Genomic DNA, 20,935 nt, shown 5'->3' with positions numbered 1-20,935 from the left:
TCCGAGTGTACAAACCCACGGCACTCGGATACCCAAGAAGACTCGTACCCATCTTCGGTATCTTCGTACTACAATCAACTGGAGGTTACCGACGAGGAATCCGAAACCAACCTCGAGTGCCTGCAACGCGTCCATGAAAACTGGGACTTTGACTCCGATGATGACAACGACGATGATTCGCTATCCTTCTACAGCGAATCAGTACAGAGCAACGAGGGAAGCGCGGGCTCATTCGGGATGAATGAGTCTTAGAGAGGGGGTAATGTTACGGTTTATTCTTTTCTTTTTCTTTTCTTACATATTCACGCTTACTCTATGCTGCGATTCTGATCGGACATTCTCACAGTACTATTTTTAGTCTACTCAACATGTATTTAAGTAAAGCCTCAGCTGGCCTAAACCCCAGCTTCGGCTAAGGTTTAATCTACCTATCTCAAAGCTCCCTGTTTCGTGACTATCTAAGTTCGTGACTGGCTCTCTTCCATCTACTTTGACCCCTCTTGTATCATCCACCGAAGTGCGAGTGGCGATCTTGAGTTGATCTAAGTCGATAAGAGTTAGTGGCTAACAGGGTATGAGGGATCAGGATATGAATACAGGATTGATGCAGTACATGAGCAGTGAGTATGTAGTCAATCGAGTAAAGAGAGAAGCGTAGCTACGAAAATTTACTGGTATGTACATGTGACTGATTACCAATAAACACACGAGCCACGAGCTTGATATCCAACAAGATCCAATTGGAAAGCCTTACCTTCAACTGTACACGTCACGTAATATCAGATGACATAGATGTGTTATACAATGTTCCGGACTGAATGAAAAAGATCAACAGGAGACAGCAAGCAAAAAACATGGTCTGTTAGACGCCTACAACAGATTATCTGGGGGATGAAACTACTCTGAGCATAGCACATTTATTTAAAAACGAGTGACGTACATGCGAACTACAAGGCGGTGGAGACATTGTAAACGGGCGAACCAAAATGACTGAGCAGACGAAACCAATTTTACAAACATGACTCAAACTCGGCACGACGATCTCATCCTATTGGCCAGAGTTCTCAGAAAAGGTATTTGTTCGACAACATCTTGCACGCATCAGCAAACTTTGACCAAATAGCCCCTGCCCACACCCTACAGTGGGCAAAACATTGTTTTCAATTTGACAAAGCCCTCTCTTCTCCTCATTACATTCGGAAAGAATCAGGGAAGGAATTAGCATCACGAGGTGTCAGCTTGCGAACGTTGACTGGCTAGTGAGTCTAGATGATTGGAAAACGCCGTGCACGAATAGAAAATTCCCATAGGGAACCCGAGATAGCTGGCAAACACCAAGAGCAATTGACTTCACGAATAGATTTTCCCACAGGCCTTTCCTAACTGCATAATGACCGATTACCTATATTCATAGGACTTGGAATTGTTGACATGGCAAATAAGTTTTGATGCCCGGCTGAAAGTTGCCGGTGGCTGTACAACAATAGTTGCAAGGTACTTGTTTTCTCAATGTTTTCTTCAAAACATACTTAATTTCCTTCATTCCTCTCACACACTTGATTTTTCCACCCTTGCAGAGCATGAGGTCCTTGGATCATGATCTTCTCGGTGCCAGTCCAGTAGTATCCTTATCTGTACCCATAAGTCGAACGTGACTCTTGCCGCTGTGCTTCTATCTCTCAGGCAGTTCGCTTGGTAGAAACGAGACGTGATCGGCCTCTTTGAATCCAAGTACATATATTTCCACCCAATGCGACACCATTCCGACTCATTTCCCCTTCGACATGTCTTCAAAAAATGCCATAAATGCAGCGGACGAGGCACGATTGGCGGCTCTTGGCTATAAGCAAGAGTTCAAGCGTGCATTTTCCCCTCTTGAGGTTTGTCTTCTTTCCCTCCTTGAAATAAGCCTATCCACCAACCTCATTGCAGGTTTTTGGGATTGCATTCTCGATCATCGGTCTGGTGCCCTCGATATCGTCAGTACTTTTTTATGCGATTCCCAACGGAGGAGGACCGGCCATGGTTTGGGGGGGTAAGCTCATCTCATTTCGCTTCCTTGATGAGCCAGGCTGACAGAGAAGTGAAGTGGGCGGTTGCAAGTATTTTCATACTATGTGTTGCTCTGGTAATGGCTGAACTAGCCAGTTCCGCTCCTACTTCTGGAGGATTATACTATTGGACCTACTCATTCTCGTCACCCCATTGGCGCAATCTACTCTGCTGGATAGTCGGATGTCAGTTTCTACACATGCTTTCATGACAGCATACCCTTACACACTCAACTTAGACATGAACACAATTGGATATATAGCTGGTGTAGCTTCGATTAACTGGGGATGCACTGTTCAAGTCATGGCTGCAGTCAAGATTGGATCTCATAACCAAAGCTTTGACCCAACAAACGCCCAGCTTTTGTGCGTTACCTTCGTTCCGTTTCGTTTTCTTGTCATCTCAATTCAACTTTGTCAGTGGCATATACGTAGCTATAATCCTCACCCAAGTCGTAGGATGCTGCCTGGGCACAACTGTTCTAGCAAGGCTGCAATCGGTGTATGTTGCCCTTAATGTCCTGTACGTACTCTTAGCTATTGATGGCGCCTTTCGTTATTCTGATGTTCCAATATGATAATGTTGATAGACTATGCTTTGGTATTATCATCGCCTTACCCATCGTCACTCCGTCAGAATTCAAGAACACCACACACTTTGCGTTAGGCGAATTTGTCAACTGTGTGTTGTTTCTGCCCGTCAGGGATTGATCTTCATATAGCGCTTATCATTCTCTACATAGTCAATGGATGGACAGATGGCTTTGCATTCATACTGAGCTTTTTGGCACCACTTTGGACTATTGGTATGCTTGTATCATCATGACAATATGACACAAGGCCTCAATAACTATGTTGTAGGTTCGTTCGATTCCAGTGTTCACATAAGTGAGGAAGCTTCAAATGCTACTACTGTCGTTCCTTGGGCAATCGTACTGGCTGTGGGGATTGCCGGAGCCTTGGGCTGGGGTATGTAAACTCGATAATATCAATTATTCATTCTGACGTTAATTCTACAGCAATCAACATGACTCTTGCTTTCTGTATGGGGACCAACCTGCAGGCAATACATAACAGTGTCCAGCCCATGGCGCAGATTCTGTTCAACGGGTTTGGGCAGAAAGGAACGCTGGGTATCTGGGCAATTATTGTATTAGTACAGTGCATCGACCTTTTCATCTCCTCGTCGCCGTTGATCATAATATTGACTTTGCTTTGGCAGATATATGATGGGTTCTAGTATTGTAAGCTCATCATTGGTCATGGGGACCATTTTCTAATATCCTCCATTAGCTTCTAGCCGTCAGCAGGCAGACATATGCGTTTAGCAGAGATCGAGGTACCATATTCTCTTTCATGACTATCTGAGATTAAATACTCATATCATATACTAGCCCTTCCATTCTCCAACTGGTTGTATCGAATGAATAGCTACACGGAAACACCGGTTAACACTGTCATTTTTGACACTGGTTTTGCAATATTACTAGGACTACTATCCTTTGCCGGAACGAATGCCATCAACGCCGTATTTTCTATATCCATCATTTCATTGTATGTCGCATACAGCATCCCGATCGCTGCCCGCTTTATTGGAGAGAACGACTTCAAGCCTGGACCATTTTGTCTTGGGATTTTTGTTAGTCCCCATGAATTGTGTTCGCTCATACACATCTCTGATGATGGTTTCTTATACAGAGCTTTCCGATTGCACTGATAGCTGTTCTGTTCATGATCTTCACGAGCATAGTGTTCATGTTCCCTACGACTCCTCAAACGACTGTTCAAGACATGAACTACACCGTAGTCGTGCTGGGAGGCGTGGCAATTTTCTCGTTGATATGGTACTACTTCCCAATATATGGAGGCTATACCATCCATTCTGTGCACAGAATCCCTGTAACTACAGGGGAGCGCCCTGTGCACAATTCCCTGTAACTACAGGGATCCACTCCTGTGCACTTTTCAGGGATTAGGTCCTGTGCAAATTTTGCACAGCGGCTTGTACCTGTCACGTCTGGCATCCCTGCCAAGTATCCCCCCGTATGCTCCGGTGCCCCCTTGCTCATCATTACCTGACTTTGCGCCTCTTTCCTTCTATCAGAATCTATCTACTATTTTTGTCTTCAATCGCAGTATCTAGAATCAGGTTGATCGGATCTTTGAGACTGATGGGCATGTGGTCGTCATCCACTTCTGATCTTAAAGCCCAATTCTGTACCTCGTTCCATACATCTCCTGCCGCTAGATCCCTTGTCTTTAGACTCGTCCCTCCCGTGGAGAAGATATTCGAACTCCCGCATGAGGCTCCTAGCATCAGCACCGATTTTGAGGAATGGATCAGGTGGAGGAAGGGGTACTAGTAGTGGCACTGCGACAGGCCTATTATCCATTCCATTTAGCGCTCTTGGAATACGTACAGCGACTCACACTGAGACGATCTCACAATGGTTAGAATTCGCTATTCTTTTGCGCTGTGCAACCATCTGTACTACAGAACCCGAAGGCGTATGCGTAGAGGCTATGACAGTCCTGGACGTTGACTGGTTCACGGTGCTTCTAATAATCATGAGCAAGGGGTACACAGACTCTGGATAATCAATTGAAATTACGCTTGAGCTTGTGCCCGATATGCAGCCTTGCACTTAAGGGATATCTCCGGCATATGTCTGACACGAAACAAATTTGTTCAGAAAAGTCCGAAAAGCAGTAATGTCAAGCACTTACTTTGCTGTTTACTCTTATTACAGATGGCCTGTCATTTATCTTCAAGCAAATGATAATTTTTGCACGGAGCCATGAGGGTATGGGAGCAAGCATACAAGACTTGCACTTTTGGGCAATTAAGTTGATCCCGTACCAATTTGGTATTTTCGTCTGATTCGTCTCACCCTATCGTTTCTCTCACTCTCTCTGTGCTCTGTTCATCTCTAGACCTCACAAAATCTTTCTGAATGGAAAGTGTGACATCTATTTAACAAATGCCCGAAATAAAACTCCAGACAAACTAATTGGTTTGTACCACCGACTAGATTTTCCACCGAACGGCTGTCTTTGTGTCTCATTGCGACTCGTCAGCTTACACTCTTGGGAAGAATCAACTACATGAATTCAGCGTCATTATATTAAAAGCACGAATCTTTCAGTTACTACCTGGCAATGCGCATTGTGCATGCCACAAGAAAGCTCCCAATATTCAATACTATAAAGCGGAAAAATTGAGAACACAAGATTCGAACCAACGATGAACACCAATTCGACAAGTACATGGCTTACGCGCTTGACAATAGTAGTCTTAGACTGCGTGCAGATATTAATAATAAGGTGTTAATTCATACATCTCATCTGTAGGGAAGGATGCTCTACTGCTGCATCTACATGTACACTCCAGCACATTGAGTTGTGAACCAGGCTGTGTACTCTACCATCTTCGACTGTTCAGACCGTTACATCGTTGAAGGGTTCGGGGAAATAGGTTTGCATTGAATAACAGTTTTTAGGGACACGGCAGAAAACATAAGTTATGCCAACACTGCCGAAACGTGCAATCCCGATTCCCGATGGCCGTTCGTCCAACCTGCCATTGACTCGGAGTTCGATCGCGAATGGATCTTCTTACAACAATCTTGATAGAGCAGATCTCGCGTTTTCGACGGCTCTATCATAAACTAGGCAGGCCTTGGGAGACCTAGACTTCCCCATCGAGTATGGCGTTAAAGGGCATTGAGCTGGGCATCGAGGGCAACGAGGAGCTCGACCCAATCACAAACAGTCACAAGGTGGTCACAGTCTACTGGATAGTACTGCTGGACAGGTATGGTCCCAGTGCACAGGACCATTTGCTGAAGAGTACACATGAATTGATCCCCTGTAGTAACAGGGAATTGTGTACAATTGGTTCCCCTGTAACTACAGGGAATTATGTACAGGACGGACGGCATAGGTTGATATATGGTGGGGTTTACTGGTTCACGGGTCCTGTTTCTACACTGGATCCCATGAGGCCGGCATCAGAGGACCTCAGCGAAAAGGAACCAGCCAACATGATTGCAGAGCTAGTTGTAGAATAGTTGATACTGGATTGAGATACTGTTTGATTTCGCCCTCGTTATCTTGTTTAACTTGGGACATTATGAAATCAAGTATTAGTTCCGACCATTGCGCTATACCAATTGCGATTTTGTCTCAGATTGGAGATAATACATATAGTGGGCTTATGGATCAGTTTTCGTGAGACGTGAGTAGGCATACCATAGCAAGGTACTGTACAATTTCGACCTTACCTTCACGGTTTGTGACATGTTATGCCACATCTTCAGCCGGACAGATCTTCGCAGATGGCTGTGACAGGGTATGGTCATCTTCATGTTGTAGGTTCTTCATCACTGTTGTCTTGTGGTTATACGCTGCAACTGAGCAACTAGGTTGTGAGTTCAATCCTTCTTAAATGTACTTTTTCACTCCCAGTGGTGACATCGTGGATCGCTGGATTCACCAGACGGGCCGAATGTTGGCAAGAGAACAGGTCACGGTAGCGCTGCGCACGGAACCTCCAGGGGGGGTAAGATACGGTTTTATACCAACCCCTCCCCAAGGGGGGTGTTTTGATGACCAAGACAAAGTAGGTACGTATTTTCACAAATACTTCGTCTTGAGCCCTTAGGCCTTAAATCTGGACACATTTCGGGCTGGATAGAGAAAAACGGCAAAAAGAAGTATGGTGGTGGTACCGGCGAAAGAGGAAGTTGATCGGATCCTTGGAAGCGGCACTTTGCTTTCGCAACTGGTGAATATCACAGCGGCACGGTGCTGCTATGGTCTGTGACACGTTTCGTGGCGGCACAGAACCCCGGTGTTCTTTATTGGGACCGCATACCGGTTTTCTAAACTCTAAACTCTTACCGCTTACTACTTGCATCCGAATTCCCGTTGGCCCCCATCCTCCAAACGTTTGTCGTATCATTCGCTCAGTGTCACAGTGATATCTAAATGCGCATTCAATAGTCCTCATTGGAATTAATCCGTGTGTTGACGCGTTTCCTTAGGCTTCATCCGTGCTCAACATGACTTCGACAGCTCCCTGAACCCTGCACGACGCGCCACTCACTAACGAGATTCACCCACATGCCAGTTAATTAACGAGGGACTTCGGACCGACTCACCGTACACGTCGAGATCATGATGTTGAGCAGCAGCCCTGAAGATGAACAGGAGCATAACGTCCTCAGGCACGTTCTCTATTTTCCTGGCGTTTTCAGAATTCGAAATGGATGAACATTTCACAGGAAGATGATGCTTACTCGAATTCCGTTCAAGCTTCCCAGGACGGGGTCCATGGCGGTAGTTTTATTCCTCCGACTTTTAATAGAAGCGAGGTCGTGAGTTCTCCCATTCGATATCCCATTCATCTGTAGCTCAGGGAAGCCCATAGAATGTATATCTACTATTCTGCATCAAAATATCTCTTCCGTAACCGTTGAGATGGTCGCTATGCCGGACGAATCAATGTAAGAAAGTTTCGGCTGTCTAGTAAGTTTAACAAAATTCTACATTTCATCTGCTTTATGTTTACGCAGGCGGCGTAGTCAGGGCCATATCAGTAATACCTCCGATATTCGTGCACCTCATCGCAACCATTTGAATCCTGGAACTCTGGCAAGTCCTCCTTGCCCTCCTCCTCCCTAAACAAACCTCGCCGGTTTTCAGCAATAAAATGCAAGATAATAGGACTAGCTGGTGTGAGGGAGGGACCCCCACATTTTGTCTATGTCAGGGTTGATTTTCGCACGCAATATCGGCAGAAGTAAGCCTGCTATTCAACGGGGATCTCATCCCAGCTCTTCTGAATATTTCACCAAATTTCCGAATTTCAGAGTACTGGAAATTTTAGGGACGATCGAACCGTGTTCGCTTCGGAATATTCACATCATGTTTCATATTTCCGTGGGGTCGAGACCCATCGCAAGTGGGTATTTAAACGAGAGCATACCATCGACATTTCTTCATTCCCTTCATTCCCATTCCTCCCTCTCCTCCCACCTCTCTTAGCTCTCGGGCTCTTATACAGCCTCCATCACCTCCATATTGTCATCGAGCGTCTCTTTGGAGAGGCTATCCCTTCGTTAAACGCGTCCCCGACGCTGTCGATGGCTAAGATCCCGTGATCGCCGTCATTGCATTTTCGGACTTGGCCGTGAGTTCATCTTCTGACTTTATCCCTTGACGACGACCACGACGTCGAGCTCACTGGCAACGATGGTGAGCTTGTACTTTCCCTCTTGTATCTCCCATGTTCCTCGTGTTCTTTAAGTTCACTTTTGTGCTCACTTCCTCGACCAGTTCACAGCCGGATCAGTGTGAATTCCCCTATTTAGGTTCACTTAAGGTTTCTGGATCTTCAGCCAAATCGTCAGTGTCTCGTCACCAGACATATAGCAGCTCGAACGAGGCACTTTCGCTTATGGCTTTGGCGGGAAGAAAGGTGTAAAATATGATTTTATTTGTAGTTAACAAAACACTTTTTTAATAATCGAAGTATCCATGTACTAAAGGTAAGCACGGTTTTTCCGCCGTTAGTAGTTACTCAACGAATTTCTTCCAGGTCTAATATTGCGCATCCCCGCCGTCCTTTAGCAAGTCTGTCCAGCCTCAATATACGCAAGGTAAGTCAGGCGGCCCTCTATTCGTTTAGATGAGACGTCTCGCAGGATTAAGTCATGACGGAAATAGGGATTTACTCGAGGTGCGTTTCGTTCTGTTTTCTTTGATCTCGCTAAGATGGTAGCTGTTTTGCCGCCGTGCTAGGATTTACTACTTGCAAGCATGGAGCACGATTGTGAAAATAGCGCATGCTACCAGGTATCGCCTCAATACTGCATGGTAGATGGCATCGCCGATGTGAGCGTTCGTGAGAGGCCGAATAGAGGCTTTCACCAAGGGCATTCGCAGACGGAAAAGGTGCTCGTAAAGTCACGGTAAGCATCTCGTCTTCGATTTCTCATCCCGTTTTGTTGACTCACGTCGTTTACAGGCTTAGACTGTGTATCTCCCGCTTACTAGGTACGTGTCGTCACCTACGGTTTTGATTATAATACTAAACGCCCGCCTCAGCTGCCGAAACAATACACACTTTCTTTCAAAGGTATGTTTATCCTCTTTTCTCATCATCCCACTCATCCCTTTCCTCCCCGTCCTCCCCGTCCTCCCCCTTTTCTACTGCCTCGCCTCTCTTCAAGCACGTCTTCGATGGGATCCTCGCTGTTGTACACCCCTCTCTCTACAGTCGATACGATGGTACGCCTTTTGTTAAACTTTGTTCGTTGATTTACGATGACACGGTGAGTTCGTTTCCTCGTGGTCTGGATTTGTTCTGACGATGTGCAGACAAGCTCAAAGTCAGGGCCGAACATGAAGCAAACTGGTTGTTCTTTAATTGATCCAAGGTAAAGTTTTGTAGTTAATCTCTAATTTCTTTGTTGATACCTTTCCTGGATGGCTAGGTCTGTGGTAAAGCTATCCCATTCTCCTGCTGTTTTGTACTAAACTGCGCTTTCTTCAGCCCTCCAGCGACCATTTTATTGCAGTGGCAATACACTAGGTACGCAGGCTACGCCGTATTCTCTTTTTCCTCACTGATACTGCCCTTCACTCTATATAGGATCCGCAAACACCGGAAAGGATACCGACGACAGTACCCTTCGGAAACTTGATTCATGCTTTACGGTACGTCGCCCTCGTTTCATCGTGGTTCACTAACTGACGCGCTGTTTGGTGTAGCGGGACGTAGCGTTCATTCACGAGGGTTCGCCATCGACCGCAATGGTGAGCTGGTTCATTCCATTTCTCCATGTTTCTAACATGGTCTCGACAGATAGCTATTATCTCGGAGCAGCGAGATGTACGTACCCAAGTAAAGGCCACCTAGTGAAGGAGGAAGGCTGTTGTCGGTTTCCCCTCCCGTTTCACTCCATCCCGTAGATCTATGGTAAGTTTTCATTTCTGCTGGTTGGCACAGTCCGTGCTAACCATGATCTGGGGTAGCAGAACCTTGACTTCAGTTTCAGGTACGTATATTGGGGTACGCTTGCCGTTCTCGAAGCTGACGACCTTGGTTTAGTTGTATCAAGGTAGTGTTCTTGACGACCACCTCGGGAACGAGAGTGTGCGGGTGGTAGGTTGATCTTACGTCCTCTAGACACCATGCCCGTTATCGTTGTGCTAGATGACTTGAGGCGATAAAGCCCGAACAGATCACTGATCCATGGAATTTCTTTCGAGAGCTAGAGGCTTTGAAGAGGTATGAGTGTCGTGTTATGTTACGAGAGTTTCATTGACCATTCTGATTCGTAGGATCGAGGAAGACTATAAAGCGCGAGTGAAAGCAAAAACACAAGCTGGATTGACCGTGCACGTCAAAGAGACGAAGAGCTCAGCAAAAATGCCTAAGCATGTTTCTCCGCCCGCGGGGGCGGCAAAACTACCTGTTGCATCCGATTCGATAGGTGCGAAAATACCGCTGTAACGGACTTCGCTGGAACCGATGGTGTCATAGACTAAAGGGTTATAGTGATGCTTGACTGGGGAAACGGTGGACTAATCTCATATGTCGTCAGTATATTGAGCTATGCATCCTACTTGGTCTCTTTGTTTTATTGAAATAATCACCTATAAGTCAGCTTCTTGGGTTGCACGGGTTTTACTGTAAGTGGAACGTTCGATGGTCGGAGACGAATCTAGCAAGCTGCGGGAGTCACCTGTCTTGGATCGGAATTTTGGACCATGCGGACATGGAATGGTTCTTGGTCTCCATCGCAGCTTCAGCAAATCCTTCAGGGTGGCAGTGGATCACAATTCAAACGAATCCGGGTATTGGCCGATTCAACTATCTCATCTCATCATTAAACGGTACGGAATAATCTGCTGTTGACCTTCATCCAATCTTAGGCTACCGAGTTACTACCGGGGCGAGACTGCAACTCACAAGTCGTGGGCCGTCTTCTTGATCTTCTTAGATCAACGATACTCAACTCTCGCTACCTTTGAGATGGGAGACTGCCGATTGGATCCCTTCTCGGTACTATCGGGCGCATTATTAACACTATATATATGATGACTGCTGTTCTGCCGTACGTTCTTATCCCTTACCACCTTCCCCGATGATGTCGGCAAGCGATGTAAAACTCTCGACAGAAGCGAAGAGTAATCCTCGTCTCATGGAGCTCTCTGTCAATCAAGTAGATACTGGTGCGGCTCTCGTGGTAGGTAAAACTGGGCAATTGAGCCGTTCGGAGGCGACAAGAATCAGGTATATCATGTCCACTCACTCTCCAGCGGTGTCTAACATTAGAACAACAGGAGGAAAATCGACCGTCATATCGTTCCACTAATGTGTTGTGAGTCTCATCGTTACTGGTCAGGCAATGACTATAATGGCGATATCCTAACTAGTGCTGTATGCGTGAGTGGTAGTAATGGCTATAGCAGAGTGGCGGTCATATTCACCACCGTCTCTCGTTGCCTAGAATCCAGTACATGGATAAAGCCACGCTGGGGAACGCCGCCGTCCTAGGTCTCCTGTAAGCCCGCTATCTGTATCGGTTACATTCTAAATATATCTGACCTCGCGTATAGTGAAGATACACATCTAAACGCTGACCAGTGAGTCTTGCATACCTTCAGTGCTTTCTTACTCAACTCTTTCACGAAGATATAACTGGTTTGGCATTCAATTCTATGATTCGTTTCTTCCGCTTAGTGAGAGCCTCAGGCTTAGTACCATCTTTTATCTCGGCTATCTCGTCTTCGAGTTCCCGCAGAATCTGTGTCTGCAACGCCTCCCTGTTGGGAAATGGCTGAGGTATGTTGTTCTCCGAATTAGTTGTCCTTGAACTTTAAATCATTCCACGTAGTTTCAATATTTTGGTCTGGGCCATAGCATTATGTACGCATGCAGCGTGCAAGAATTTCGCCGGTCTCTTTGTCGTCCGAATGATCCTGGGTATGTCCGAGGGTTGTATCACCACAGGATTCATGATTGTCACGTCCATGTTCTACACACGAACGGAGCAGACTTTGAGAGTCGGGTACTGGTGTAAGGGTATAAATTGATCATCTCGCACATTTGCCGCTGACTCCTTGGGTAGTCTTGATGGACGGCACTGGTAAGTATTCGTTCTTTCCTACACACTTAAGTTAACCAATCGGTGTTAGCACAAGTAATCTCCGGATTCATTAGCTTCGGTACCTTGCATATGAAAACCAATACATTGACAGCCTGGCAATGGTGCGAAGCCTTTTCGTATTGATCTCTTTTTATGATCCAATAATTGCTCCCTAGGCTTATGATAATTTTGGGCATGCTGACCATGGTAACTGCGATCGCTTTCTGGTACTCTGCTTTTTCTTTGCGCTTTACAGGGTAGCTGATGTTGATCCAGGTTCCTGTTTCCAGATTCCCCTACGAACGCTTGGTTCCTCACCCCGGAAGAACGCTCCTCTGCGGTTCAGCGATTAAAGGTCATTCGATATTGCTGCCCTCACACGGTTATAATAACCCTCTTCACAATAGGAAAATCAAACAGGTGTCGAGAACAAACACTTTAAAAAAGAACAGTACGGAATCCTGGTTTTTTACCCTTGTCCTACTTCTACTCAAGCGCCGAACCCCAGGATGGTAGAAGCCCTAACTGACATCAAAACATGGCTGTTCGCTCTCTTCTCCGTGTTAGCCAACATCCCGAATTCACTCGCTAATCAGCGACAATTAATTATCTTGTCGTTCGGTTTCTCCAATCTCAACACCACTCTCCTGGGTTGCGTTCCCGGTGTTGTAGCAGTCCTGGCGGTTTGGAGTGGCACGACCATAGCAGCACGGGTACCAAACAGCCAAGCGTGGGTTGGTGTGGCGTACCTGATTCCCAATCTTGTTGCCGTCTTCTTGATGCTCTTTCTGAGCTGGGACGACAAGGTTGGTTTATTAGTGACATTGTTCTTCGCTGGTGAGATACTTCCGCCTTTTCGGCTTTATTGTACCGCTTATCATCGGTGTAGGCCTCGGGGTCACCGCTTTCGGTATGCCTAGATTCTCTACTCGCCGCCAGTCTTGACACCATTGCAGTTCTTTCCCTTTCTTGGTTGTCGAGCACTACGGCCGGACATACGAAGAGAATAACTGTCAATACGATTATGCTGTCCGCATATTGCATCGGTAACGCGGTAGGTCCTCTAATGTGGAGAGAGAAGTACAAGCCTCGGTGCGGGTTCCTCCAAGCTTTTGTTCTTTGTGCTAATGAACGCGTCGAACCAGCAATCGCGTACCTTGGATAATCATCGGAGTTTGCGTCGTTTTTCGGATTATGACCCTGCTTGCAATTCGGTATCTGCTATCGGCTGAAAATCGACGCAGGGATGCTGAGCCCGTTGACACTGTCTATGACGACGTGTACATCGAGCAGTTGAAAGAGGATGGTGTTATGGAGAAGGCTCACGTCGATAAGGTCTGTCTGATTCTTTTCTGTGCAGTGTGTACATGTCGTGGGCTTTCTGACAGCCCTACAGGAGTTTTTGGATTTGACAGACAAGCAGAATCGAGATTTTAGATATGTTCTCTGACGGTTAACATTCCAGCACTGTTTATGTGTCAGATGACTCTGAATTTATGGCTTGTGACGGAGGTTAGCGGAATGAAAAGAATAATTTACAGACAGTAGGCGGATGTAAAGAGCTAGTTCGCTTCTGGAATTGTGAAAATCCTGCATGCCTTTCATCGTTCGAGGGGCAAGGCAATAAAACAAAGGCCGGAATAAAACGAGCTTGGAAGCTATGGTATAGGGACCAGCAGCAAGGTGGGCTCGCCAATAATAGCCCGATCAACATTTTCTCTCCTCACGGTCCTCTGAGTTCATTGTAGGCTTGATGGTACATCACCATCGGGAGCATTTGCCAAATGAGAGCGAGACAGTCTAGCTTTGAAAGACCTAAGTCCTTTCCTCCTTAGGCCAAAAAGACTTCCGACGGGACATTCTACGTCCCTTTCATTGCACCTGCAGTTTCGTGAGCTCAAGAACGATTAAGACCACGTGTACATACCCGCTGCAGTAGATCCAGCTTCAGGTACAGAACTTGGAGTTCGAGCCTTTGACGTGACTTAATCGTAAAGAGCATCATCTAATTCCCGTATTCGTTCTATAGCCCTTTTGGTTCGTTCATGATCTTTCTCAATCCTTCAAGTTCTCAGAAATCGGTCAATGCATACCGACGACGAAGCAATCATAGGTACCTTTTTAATGCTTCAAGTTTATCATAAAACATCAATGGATCACCAATCTCTTCGGCCGGGAGAGACCGCAAGTCGTTTGAGAATACCAATAAATTGGTAGTGAAGGGAGGCTGCACGACCACGTGCCAACTTAAGGGCAGGTCGAGTGGCGTTTCCTTGGCATTTTTAAGTTCGTAAGCTTGAGAACTTGACATCAAGCACCTTTACCTGGCAAGGGGTACGCAATCTTGCAGAACTTGCAAACTTGGAGTGTGCCTCGTCATGAAATTCGCCAGCTTTGTCTTCCCAATCCCCAGGAGAGGACTTCGGGTGTTCCTGGGCTACCGCTGAGCCTTTGTCTCTTGCTTTGTTCGCTCTCAACTACTTGAGAACAAAGGAAGGGCACCCATATAAGCGGTCAAATGTGGGCTTCAATACTTGATCTTTCTTTCTCATGCCATCATCATGCTTCCTCAGTTCGGAGAATACTTTACCTTCACACTGGATCCGGTGGCCTCCCTGAAATCACTGAATGACGACGAGGTAAACGAAGCATGCAAAGCTTTGGGCACTGGCAAAACATATGTTGCCTCGGTCATCAATGTATGTCTCCACAGCTGCGATATTTTCGTGTTTACTAAATTTTTATTCACTCCTTAGCTCCTCTCCTTCCCCGTTCCCGGTGCTGAATATGTGTCTGTGGCTCTGACGCTGGTGTCAAAGGGTCTTCCAGAAGCTTTGCCAGATTCCTTTATAACGCCTGATATGTCGGTAGCCATTCTACCAAACACGTCTAACCCGCTGTCTCGACCCCCGCTGGAGCCTTCTGTCCCTCTGCCTTGGTCTGACTGCTACCATCCCACACAGTCCATGATGACGTGCCGAGTCAAAAACAACATCACCCTTGGGCAACCGTGGCCCACTCCTAAATACTGCATCGACGGTCACGCACAGAACCTCCTTGGTGGGACATACTTCTACGAGGATGCTGAGCGGAGGGAGGTCTTGAGGAAAGCTCGAGAGCAACCATCCACCAGCAGCCAGTCAGAAGAACATGAAGCATCTTCAGTTATCTCACCTCTTCCCGAGTCTGAACCGGACGCCCACAGCGACTACGAACCTTCGCTTAAGGACCCTGAAGACGAAGACGATACGCCAACCTTTGACGTGCAAAGCCAGTGTTCCGATTCACCCAGCATGGCGAGCGAGGTTTCCGAACCGCAGGAGCCTGGTCACAAGCGACGTTTTTCTTTCAAGTCATTCTTCCGTAGACTATTTCGCAAAATTTTGCCTTGTGTTCCATGCTTGCGGGGAAGTTCCTGCGATGACGACAGCTCCTCAATGTCACCATCCTTCGACCCATATGCAGTCATTGCCAGGCTATTCGGTCCTCCACTCGAGGATACGATGCCGGTGATAGTCGTGTCAAAAGACTTGAAGTCAGTACAGGAGATCAACAATCCTTGGGACTTTTTTCGTGAATTGGCCCCCCTCAAAAGGTTTGTGACTCCATTCACGATCATGCATGCGCTTATCGTCTGCTTGAACTAGAATTGAGGAGCAATATCATGAGCGCGTCAAAGTGAAAACTCAAGCTGCTATTGAACGTGCGTGCCAAAAGAATGAGCAACTAAATCAACTTCAAGAAAGAATGCTTCAACACAAGTCTCCACCTGAAGAGACGGTAGAGACCTCTGTTTCTCCTGCTACAACAGGCGCGTACTTCAAATATTAGCTCATTGTTTTTACTTTTTAGCAACCTCAAAATCAAGACTCAGTGACCACTGACAAGTGCATAAGAATGTTTAATGTTGTTGATGATTAAAAATATCGTGGAATCGGTCGAGGGTTCAGACTCGACACTCGGATCCTGAATTTTGAAAGTTAGTTCGGACTCGTCGCTCGGGCCTCGTTATTAAATAAACAAGCCGATCATAAAAAATACTGTTCTGCCTTGTGCGGATGTGCACTTACTCCGATAAAACTCTCAACTGGTACGCTTCGTACTGATAACTTAGGTCTTCAGACCTGTATATTTATGGTACCTCTCCTTTCTGCCACCGTTGTCCAACCCGCAGGAATGGTCAGTCTGCGAAACACAGTTCTTTTAGACATCACATTTGCTTCAAAATCCATGCTTGTTAATTCACTTCTGTTTACGGACAGGTTGTAACATAGGATGAAGGGCGTCTTGTTCAAAGTACGGGTTCAAGGTATGGAGGATTAGAGAAACAACCACATCGAATTCACTCAGAGCCTTCTGCCCTGGATACAAGGTGATGGATAAAACCGTCACCGTCACCATCATCATTAACAGAACGCTTGAAGAAGTCATGCTGTAACAACTCCTTTGCACTCGGGCTCTCCTTAGGATCCAACGTAAAGCACTGTTCGATGATCCCCACCAAGTCTTTATCCACGCCGACCATGAGGGCCTGAGTAGACAGAATTTCGTGGCCGACGATCTCTGTCGCTATCACATTTTTCGTCATGTGTTGGACGGTCTGTACAAGCTCCTCCGGGAGCACAGATTTCCAGGATCCGGATTTCAGCTTCCCTAGGAACGCATAGCATATCAGTGCCACCTACGAGAGGAAGATGCTGCGAAGTAACGTACCGTCAGCACTGAAATACTCCTTACCCTTGGGTGACGCCTCAATCATCCACCGGGGAAACTGTTTGTCCTCTCCGCTGAAAAGCGTCATGGCAAAGAGATGGTCCTGGACATTATACTTTTCTGCCTCTTCCATGGTCTTTTTGTTTGTAAACGATTGGAATCTATCGAACGGTCCGCGGAATACGGGCCTATACGTTAGGGTCTCAAGCATCTGAACCGCATGTGAGTGATCTTGTATGAATATAAAAGTTATAGGACTTGCTATAATTCCCAGTGTCCAAATATCGATTTTCTCGTCCCAAGGAAGACCTAGAACGAGTTCTGGGGCTCGACGACGCAGGGATGTGGTGGGAACGGCTGCAAGCAAAGCGAGTGTGTATGTATGAATCAAGAAAGATCGAATTTGCTTACATGTAGGACTATCCTTATAGATGGGGTGGCCTGAGGAGGCGGTGAGATGCATAGAGAGAGAAAGAGGAGGACACCCGACACTCACAAGCCCCGAAATCACATAATTTGAAGCTCATAGAAGGATCCAATTGCGTCATTAAAGGCATTTGCATGGGTTGCTGAACCTTGTGGTACACGCTGGAGGTATCCTTGAAATCGCGGTTGTACAAGTTGTCACGAAACGTTGTCGATTCGCCGAACTCAATCGGTTCCTTGTCCAACAATTCCTTTAACTGGTCGTCATCCAATGCATTGTCTGCCAATATGTCGTCCCCCTTGATATCTACACGAGACTTAACGCGACTTTTCCGAGATAAAACGCGTACAGCGTACCTCCATGGACAAGGCCGCACCCGGAGTGAAGAAAATCGAGAGCGAGCAGCATGTCACGAAAAAGTTTCTGCCATACATTTACGGGCCATCGTTGTTTTGTTCCCTGGTCGCCTAGGAGATGCAACTGAGTGAGGCACGCCCCACAAAGGTCCATGACAGAGACGAGGCGACTGAACGGTTCCGCCAACACCACGCTCCAGCAATTGAGGGCAATGTGTCGCGATCCTGGATGACTGCCCGTTTTCCTCTTCATTATCTCGTGCCTTCTCAGTTCGTGCTGCCCGACATCAAGGGAGCCCTGTATTGAAAAGACCTTGACAGCGAAATACTGACTCCCGTTCTCGTTCCTTATTCCTGAAACAGTGAGCAGCGCAGATACGCTTGGGATAACAAGTATACGCACTTCCACTGGTCCGAACGCCCAAGCCAAACACTGGCGTGGTGCCCAATGCCCAACTTGTGGAGTATCTTGACACTCAAGTAGTCGTTATGGTCCACTCGAAACGTCGTCTCATCTTCTCGTGGAATCACCTGGCCGATGCGTACATTAAGGAAGTCGGGTCCATAAGGAATGGGTACACTGAGGAGCTCTTCGCCGTGGGCTGGTCGAGGGGTAACTTTGCGGTCGGCGCCTTCAGTTATAATACGAATCCCCTGGCCTTCGTTGCCTCTGAGACGGACGACTCGCGACATTTGCCGTGTATACCATCGCTGAGACGAAAGTCGCCAGCAAAGTTGGCGTGAGCAATGGAGCATGCAGCGAGAAAAATGTTATTGACGACGTTGTGTATCGGTATTGGTATTGGTACCGACACTAAGTCCCAATAAAGAACCACAAGGAACTTCGGCATTTACCGCAACGAACTTGGATCTAACATTTTGTTCACCCAGAAACAAAATACAGAACATATGCACCTGAACGTATTTGCCTCTCAAATTAATAATGATTCGCCTAATTTCTCTCGTCTATCCCTTCACTCGGCACCTCTGCACAGGAACCGCCGTGGCTGACTCGTGGCGGCGTCAGCCCGCCACATGAGGTAAAGTACATATGCTCATCGAGTGAAATGTTTTTAACCAGACCTCTCTAGATTATTTAAATAACGGGCCGCGTTTTGCAAAGGGCCGCCACTACCTGAGAACTAAATATCCGAGAAGCAGTACATGATGCGCATCAAGATACGGGAGCACAGCATACTCCCGTGGAACGAACGAGCTCCACCGGGGTAAGATAATACGTTGTTTATAGTGCTTTTTCCCACTAAGCCTCTTCTTCGATTCCCGTTGAGCTGCCGGTAGGTATATTTATCGTACTCGCCGAGCTGGACGGCTTTTTTGACTACTGGATTTCTAGATGAATCTGCAGCGTTAGTATATATGCGGCTTCAAGGAAGTTGTTAGGATCCGAGAACTGAGTCAATGTATTCGAGAAGCACGCACGCTCCACCGGGGTGCCAAAGGACGCCGCTACTGTCCAACACAATGCGTTTCGCGCTAGTGTCTTGTTCGATTCCTGTTGATCTCCGGCAAGTACGCATGCTCGTCGAGAGTGATGTATCTTTGACCAGACCTCTCTAGATGACTTTGCAACGTTTGAAAGTTGTCGCAACGCGTCGCGATCTAGAGAGTGAATAAGTGTACTCGAGAATTAATTCATTCCTCGAGCCGCCATCAGAGTACGGGATGCTAGCCGCTCGCACTTGCACCGGTGTATCAAAAAGCGCCGCTGCTGTTTCATACCAAACTTCTTATTCGAATCCCGTGAGCTACCATCTCATTTTTACAGGGGCATGACTGTTCAATTTGCCTTCCGTCGCATGCTCGATGCTCACGGCGTTTCACACTAATCAATGTGATAATAGGTCCTTGCGGTGCTCATTCATTCGCTGTGGTATAAAAGGACGCGCCTCTTCAGCAAAAGCTCCATCGTACTCTGTCCGATCTTTCCTTGCAGATATGTTCTCCAAGATCATTTCCCTCGCTGCTGTCGTCTTTGTCTCTTGTGTTACTCTTGCCCGTGCGGAGTCGCATACTGTTAGATTTGTTAACAGGTCAGTATGACGCCAAGTGACAGACAACTCTGAATGCTGACCGATCTTCTAGGTGCGGTCGTGGGACTGTATGTTATTGTCTTCTTGCGCTACTACGGACCATGGCCGATCCTTCTATTATAGCCCACACTCAGCCAAAACTTCAATACCTTGTCGACCGGTAGTGACTACACCGCAGGTGGGCCCTTTGTGGCTGCTGTTGCGTGAGTGGCCCCTTCGCGTTCCCGCTCGCGCAATACGTTATTCACATCAAAATGTTTTAGCTGGCTCGACACGGGTTGCGGTTTCCAGGGTTCAGGATGTACTCTCGTAGAGTTGACCTTGAAGAATCCTACCTCGCCGGGAGCTGGTTCCAGCGTAGACATTTCGCTCATCCCTCCGTGAGCAGCTACTGATCATGTCCGATCGCGACGATTGATCTATTCCATATAGGCATACGTTCAATGTCCCGGCGTCGTTTTCGTACTTCAATGGATGTGACGGCCAGGGAAAATCTTGTATGTTTATTAATTTGTCGTCTGAGGAGATCTAAACATGCTTGCAGGCTCCAATGCTAACTGTCCCCCCACGGACGCCTTCCACGTCACTACTGACTACGGTGCCCAAGTCCAGTGCGAAGCGAATAATGTGAGCGGGCCTAATTAACCGATCATTTTGTTAATCCTGATCCTTTTTCAGGTCGGATTGACGATTACTTTCTGCTGAATATAAAATTCAGTACCTCCCCAATAGTTATCGTCTATTTAGTGGTGATGCGAATTAATAGCGATTCCCCAAGGTATCTTAACCGATACCATAGCTTTACTCTTTAGAAAAATTTGGTTGATTGTTCAAACATTGATTGATCGACACTGTCATTAAGTGATAAATTGACGGTCTAGACCGCTAAGATACTCTGAGCTGCAAAAAAGAGCTGATGAAGGATGGAAACCAATCCCAAATTCCCCTGAGATGCCAATAGAGTCGCGACGCCGCCTTATAGACGGGTCAATGGGAGACGAGCGAGAGAACACGATATGTTCCGATTCAATCACGTTGATGATTCGCTGCCTGAGCGTTTTTACGCGCAGCGAGCTTGGGAACGCCAGACAACGCGGAGATGGCTGTATAGCGAGTTAACCGGAGCAGACAGTTTAGCGCCAAGCCTCCACATATCCTTAGCGCGTGAAACAGACTC

General features: G+C 46.8%; 6 protein-coding genes across 6 annotated transcripts; 5 read left to right on the top strand and 1 right to left on the bottom strand.

Moving 5' to 3' along the window:
* Positions 1-1,784: 1,784 nt before the first annotated feature.
* EV420DRAFT_1261456 (APC amino acid permease) lies at positions 1,785-3,989 on the top strand (the record flags this gene model as incomplete). Its single annotated transcript, XM_060467067.1, has 13 exons — positions 1,785-1,880; positions 1,933-2,035; positions 2,085-2,237; positions 2,291-2,417; positions 2,473-2,574; positions 2,642-2,733; positions 2,795-2,857; positions 2,913-3,020; positions 3,071-3,212; positions 3,274-3,295; positions 3,345-3,390; positions 3,446-3,690; positions 3,750-3,989. 13 exons carry the CDS (start codon positions 1,785-1,787, stop codon positions 3,987-3,989), a joined length of 1,539 nt encoding a protein of 512 aa, XP_060336909.1.
* Positions 3,990-8,873: 4,884 nt separating this feature from the next.
* Positions 8,874-10,572, top strand: EV420DRAFT_1636686 (uncharacterized protein; the record flags this gene model as incomplete). Its single annotated transcript, XM_060476620.1, has 14 exons — positions 8,874-9,025; positions 9,082-9,110; positions 9,162-9,388; positions 9,435-9,493; positions 9,551-9,557; positions 9,618-9,648; positions 9,709-9,773; positions 9,828-9,872; positions 9,926-9,948; positions 10,029-10,035; positions 10,092-10,114; positions 10,182-10,221; positions 10,292-10,347; positions 10,401-10,572. The coding sequence occupies 14 exons, from the start codon at positions 8,874-8,876 to the stop codon at positions 10,570-10,572; spliced, it is 936 nt and encodes a 311-aa protein (XP_060336908.1).
* A 637-nt stretch (positions 10,573-11,209) lies between these two features.
* Positions 11,210-14,006, top strand: EV420DRAFT_1709835 (MFS general substrate transporter; the record flags this gene model as incomplete). The annotated part of the gene is made up of 16 exons (XM_060479603.1): positions 11,210-11,355; positions 11,406-11,443; positions 11,499-11,508; positions 11,573-11,626; positions 11,682-11,708; positions 11,758-11,907; positions 11,960-12,141; positions 12,194-12,211; positions 12,261-12,333; positions 12,388-12,438; positions 12,488-12,566; positions 12,619-13,048; positions 13,101-13,121; positions 13,168-13,303; positions 13,357-13,546; positions 13,608-14,006. 16 exons carry the CDS (start codon positions 11,210-11,212, stop codon positions 13,659-13,661), a joined length of 1,659 nt encoding a protein of 552 aa, XP_060336907.1. The 3' UTR covers positions 13,662-14,006.
* A 766-nt stretch (positions 14,007-14,772) lies between these two features.
* Positions 14,773-16,385, top strand: EV420DRAFT_1709831 (uncharacterized protein; the record flags this gene model as incomplete). The annotated part of the gene is made up of 3 exons (XM_060479602.1): positions 14,773-14,910; positions 14,968-15,806; positions 15,859-16,385. 3 exons carry the CDS (start codon positions 14,773-14,775, stop codon positions 16,040-16,042), a joined length of 1,161 nt encoding a protein of 386 aa, XP_060336906.1. The 3' UTR covers positions 16,043-16,385.
* A 45-nt stretch (positions 16,386-16,430) lies between these two features.
* On the bottom strand, positions 16,431-18,400 carry EV420DRAFT_1743923 (kinase-like domain-containing protein; the record flags this gene model as incomplete). Its single annotated transcript, XM_060480091.1, has 6 exons — positions 16,431-16,864; positions 16,925-17,281; positions 17,336-17,365; positions 17,421-17,657; positions 17,708-18,054; positions 18,111-18,400. The coding sequence occupies 6 exons, from the start codon at positions 18,398-18,400 to the stop codon at positions 16,554-16,556; spliced, it is 1,572 nt and encodes a 523-aa protein (XP_060336905.1). The 3' UTR covers positions 16,431-16,553.
* A 1,169-nt stretch (positions 18,401-19,569) lies between these two features.
* EV420DRAFT_1509643 (glycopeptide) lies at positions 19,570-20,624 on the top strand. The gene is made up of 7 exons (XM_060471474.1): positions 19,570-19,758; positions 19,811-19,826; positions 19,882-19,961; positions 20,022-20,138; positions 20,191-20,255; positions 20,303-20,385; positions 20,437-20,624. The coding sequence occupies exons 1-7, from the start codon at positions 19,664-19,666 to the stop codon at positions 20,461-20,463; spliced, it is 483 nt and encodes a 160-aa protein (XP_060336904.1). The 5' UTR covers positions 19,570-19,663; the 3' UTR covers positions 20,464-20,624.
* The last annotated feature ends 311 nt before the right edge of the window (positions 20,625-20,935 follow it).

This window comes from Desarmillaria tabescens (genome assembly GCF_030435595.1).
Source record: "Desarmillaria tabescens strain CCBAS 213 chromosome Unknown EV420scaffold_4, whole genome shotgun sequence".
NCBI classification, from domain to species: Eukaryota; Fungi; Basidiomycota; class Agaricomycetes; order Agaricales; family Physalacriaceae; genus Desarmillaria; species Desarmillaria tabescens.
Note: the sequence above shows the minus strand (reverse complement) of the source record. Positions and strands in the feature narration are given on the sequence as shown.

What these genes read in the sequence shown, in the direction of transcription:
- EV420DRAFT_1509643 (XM_060471474.1), top strand. Translation starts at nt 19,664, where the DNA reads ATGTTCTCCAAGATCATTTCCCTCGCTGCTGTCGTCTTTGTCTCTTGT. An exon ending in CCCTTTGTGGCTGCTGTTGC is followed by an intron (nt 19,962 to 20,021) that starts GTGAGTGGCCCC and finishes AAAATGTTTTAG; the next exon opens with CTGGCTCGACACGGGTTGCG. An exon ending in TCCAGTGCGAAGCGAATAAT is followed by an intron (nt 20,386 to 20,436) that starts GTGAGCGGGCCT and finishes ATCCTTTTTCAG; the next exon opens with GTCGGATTGACGATTACTTT.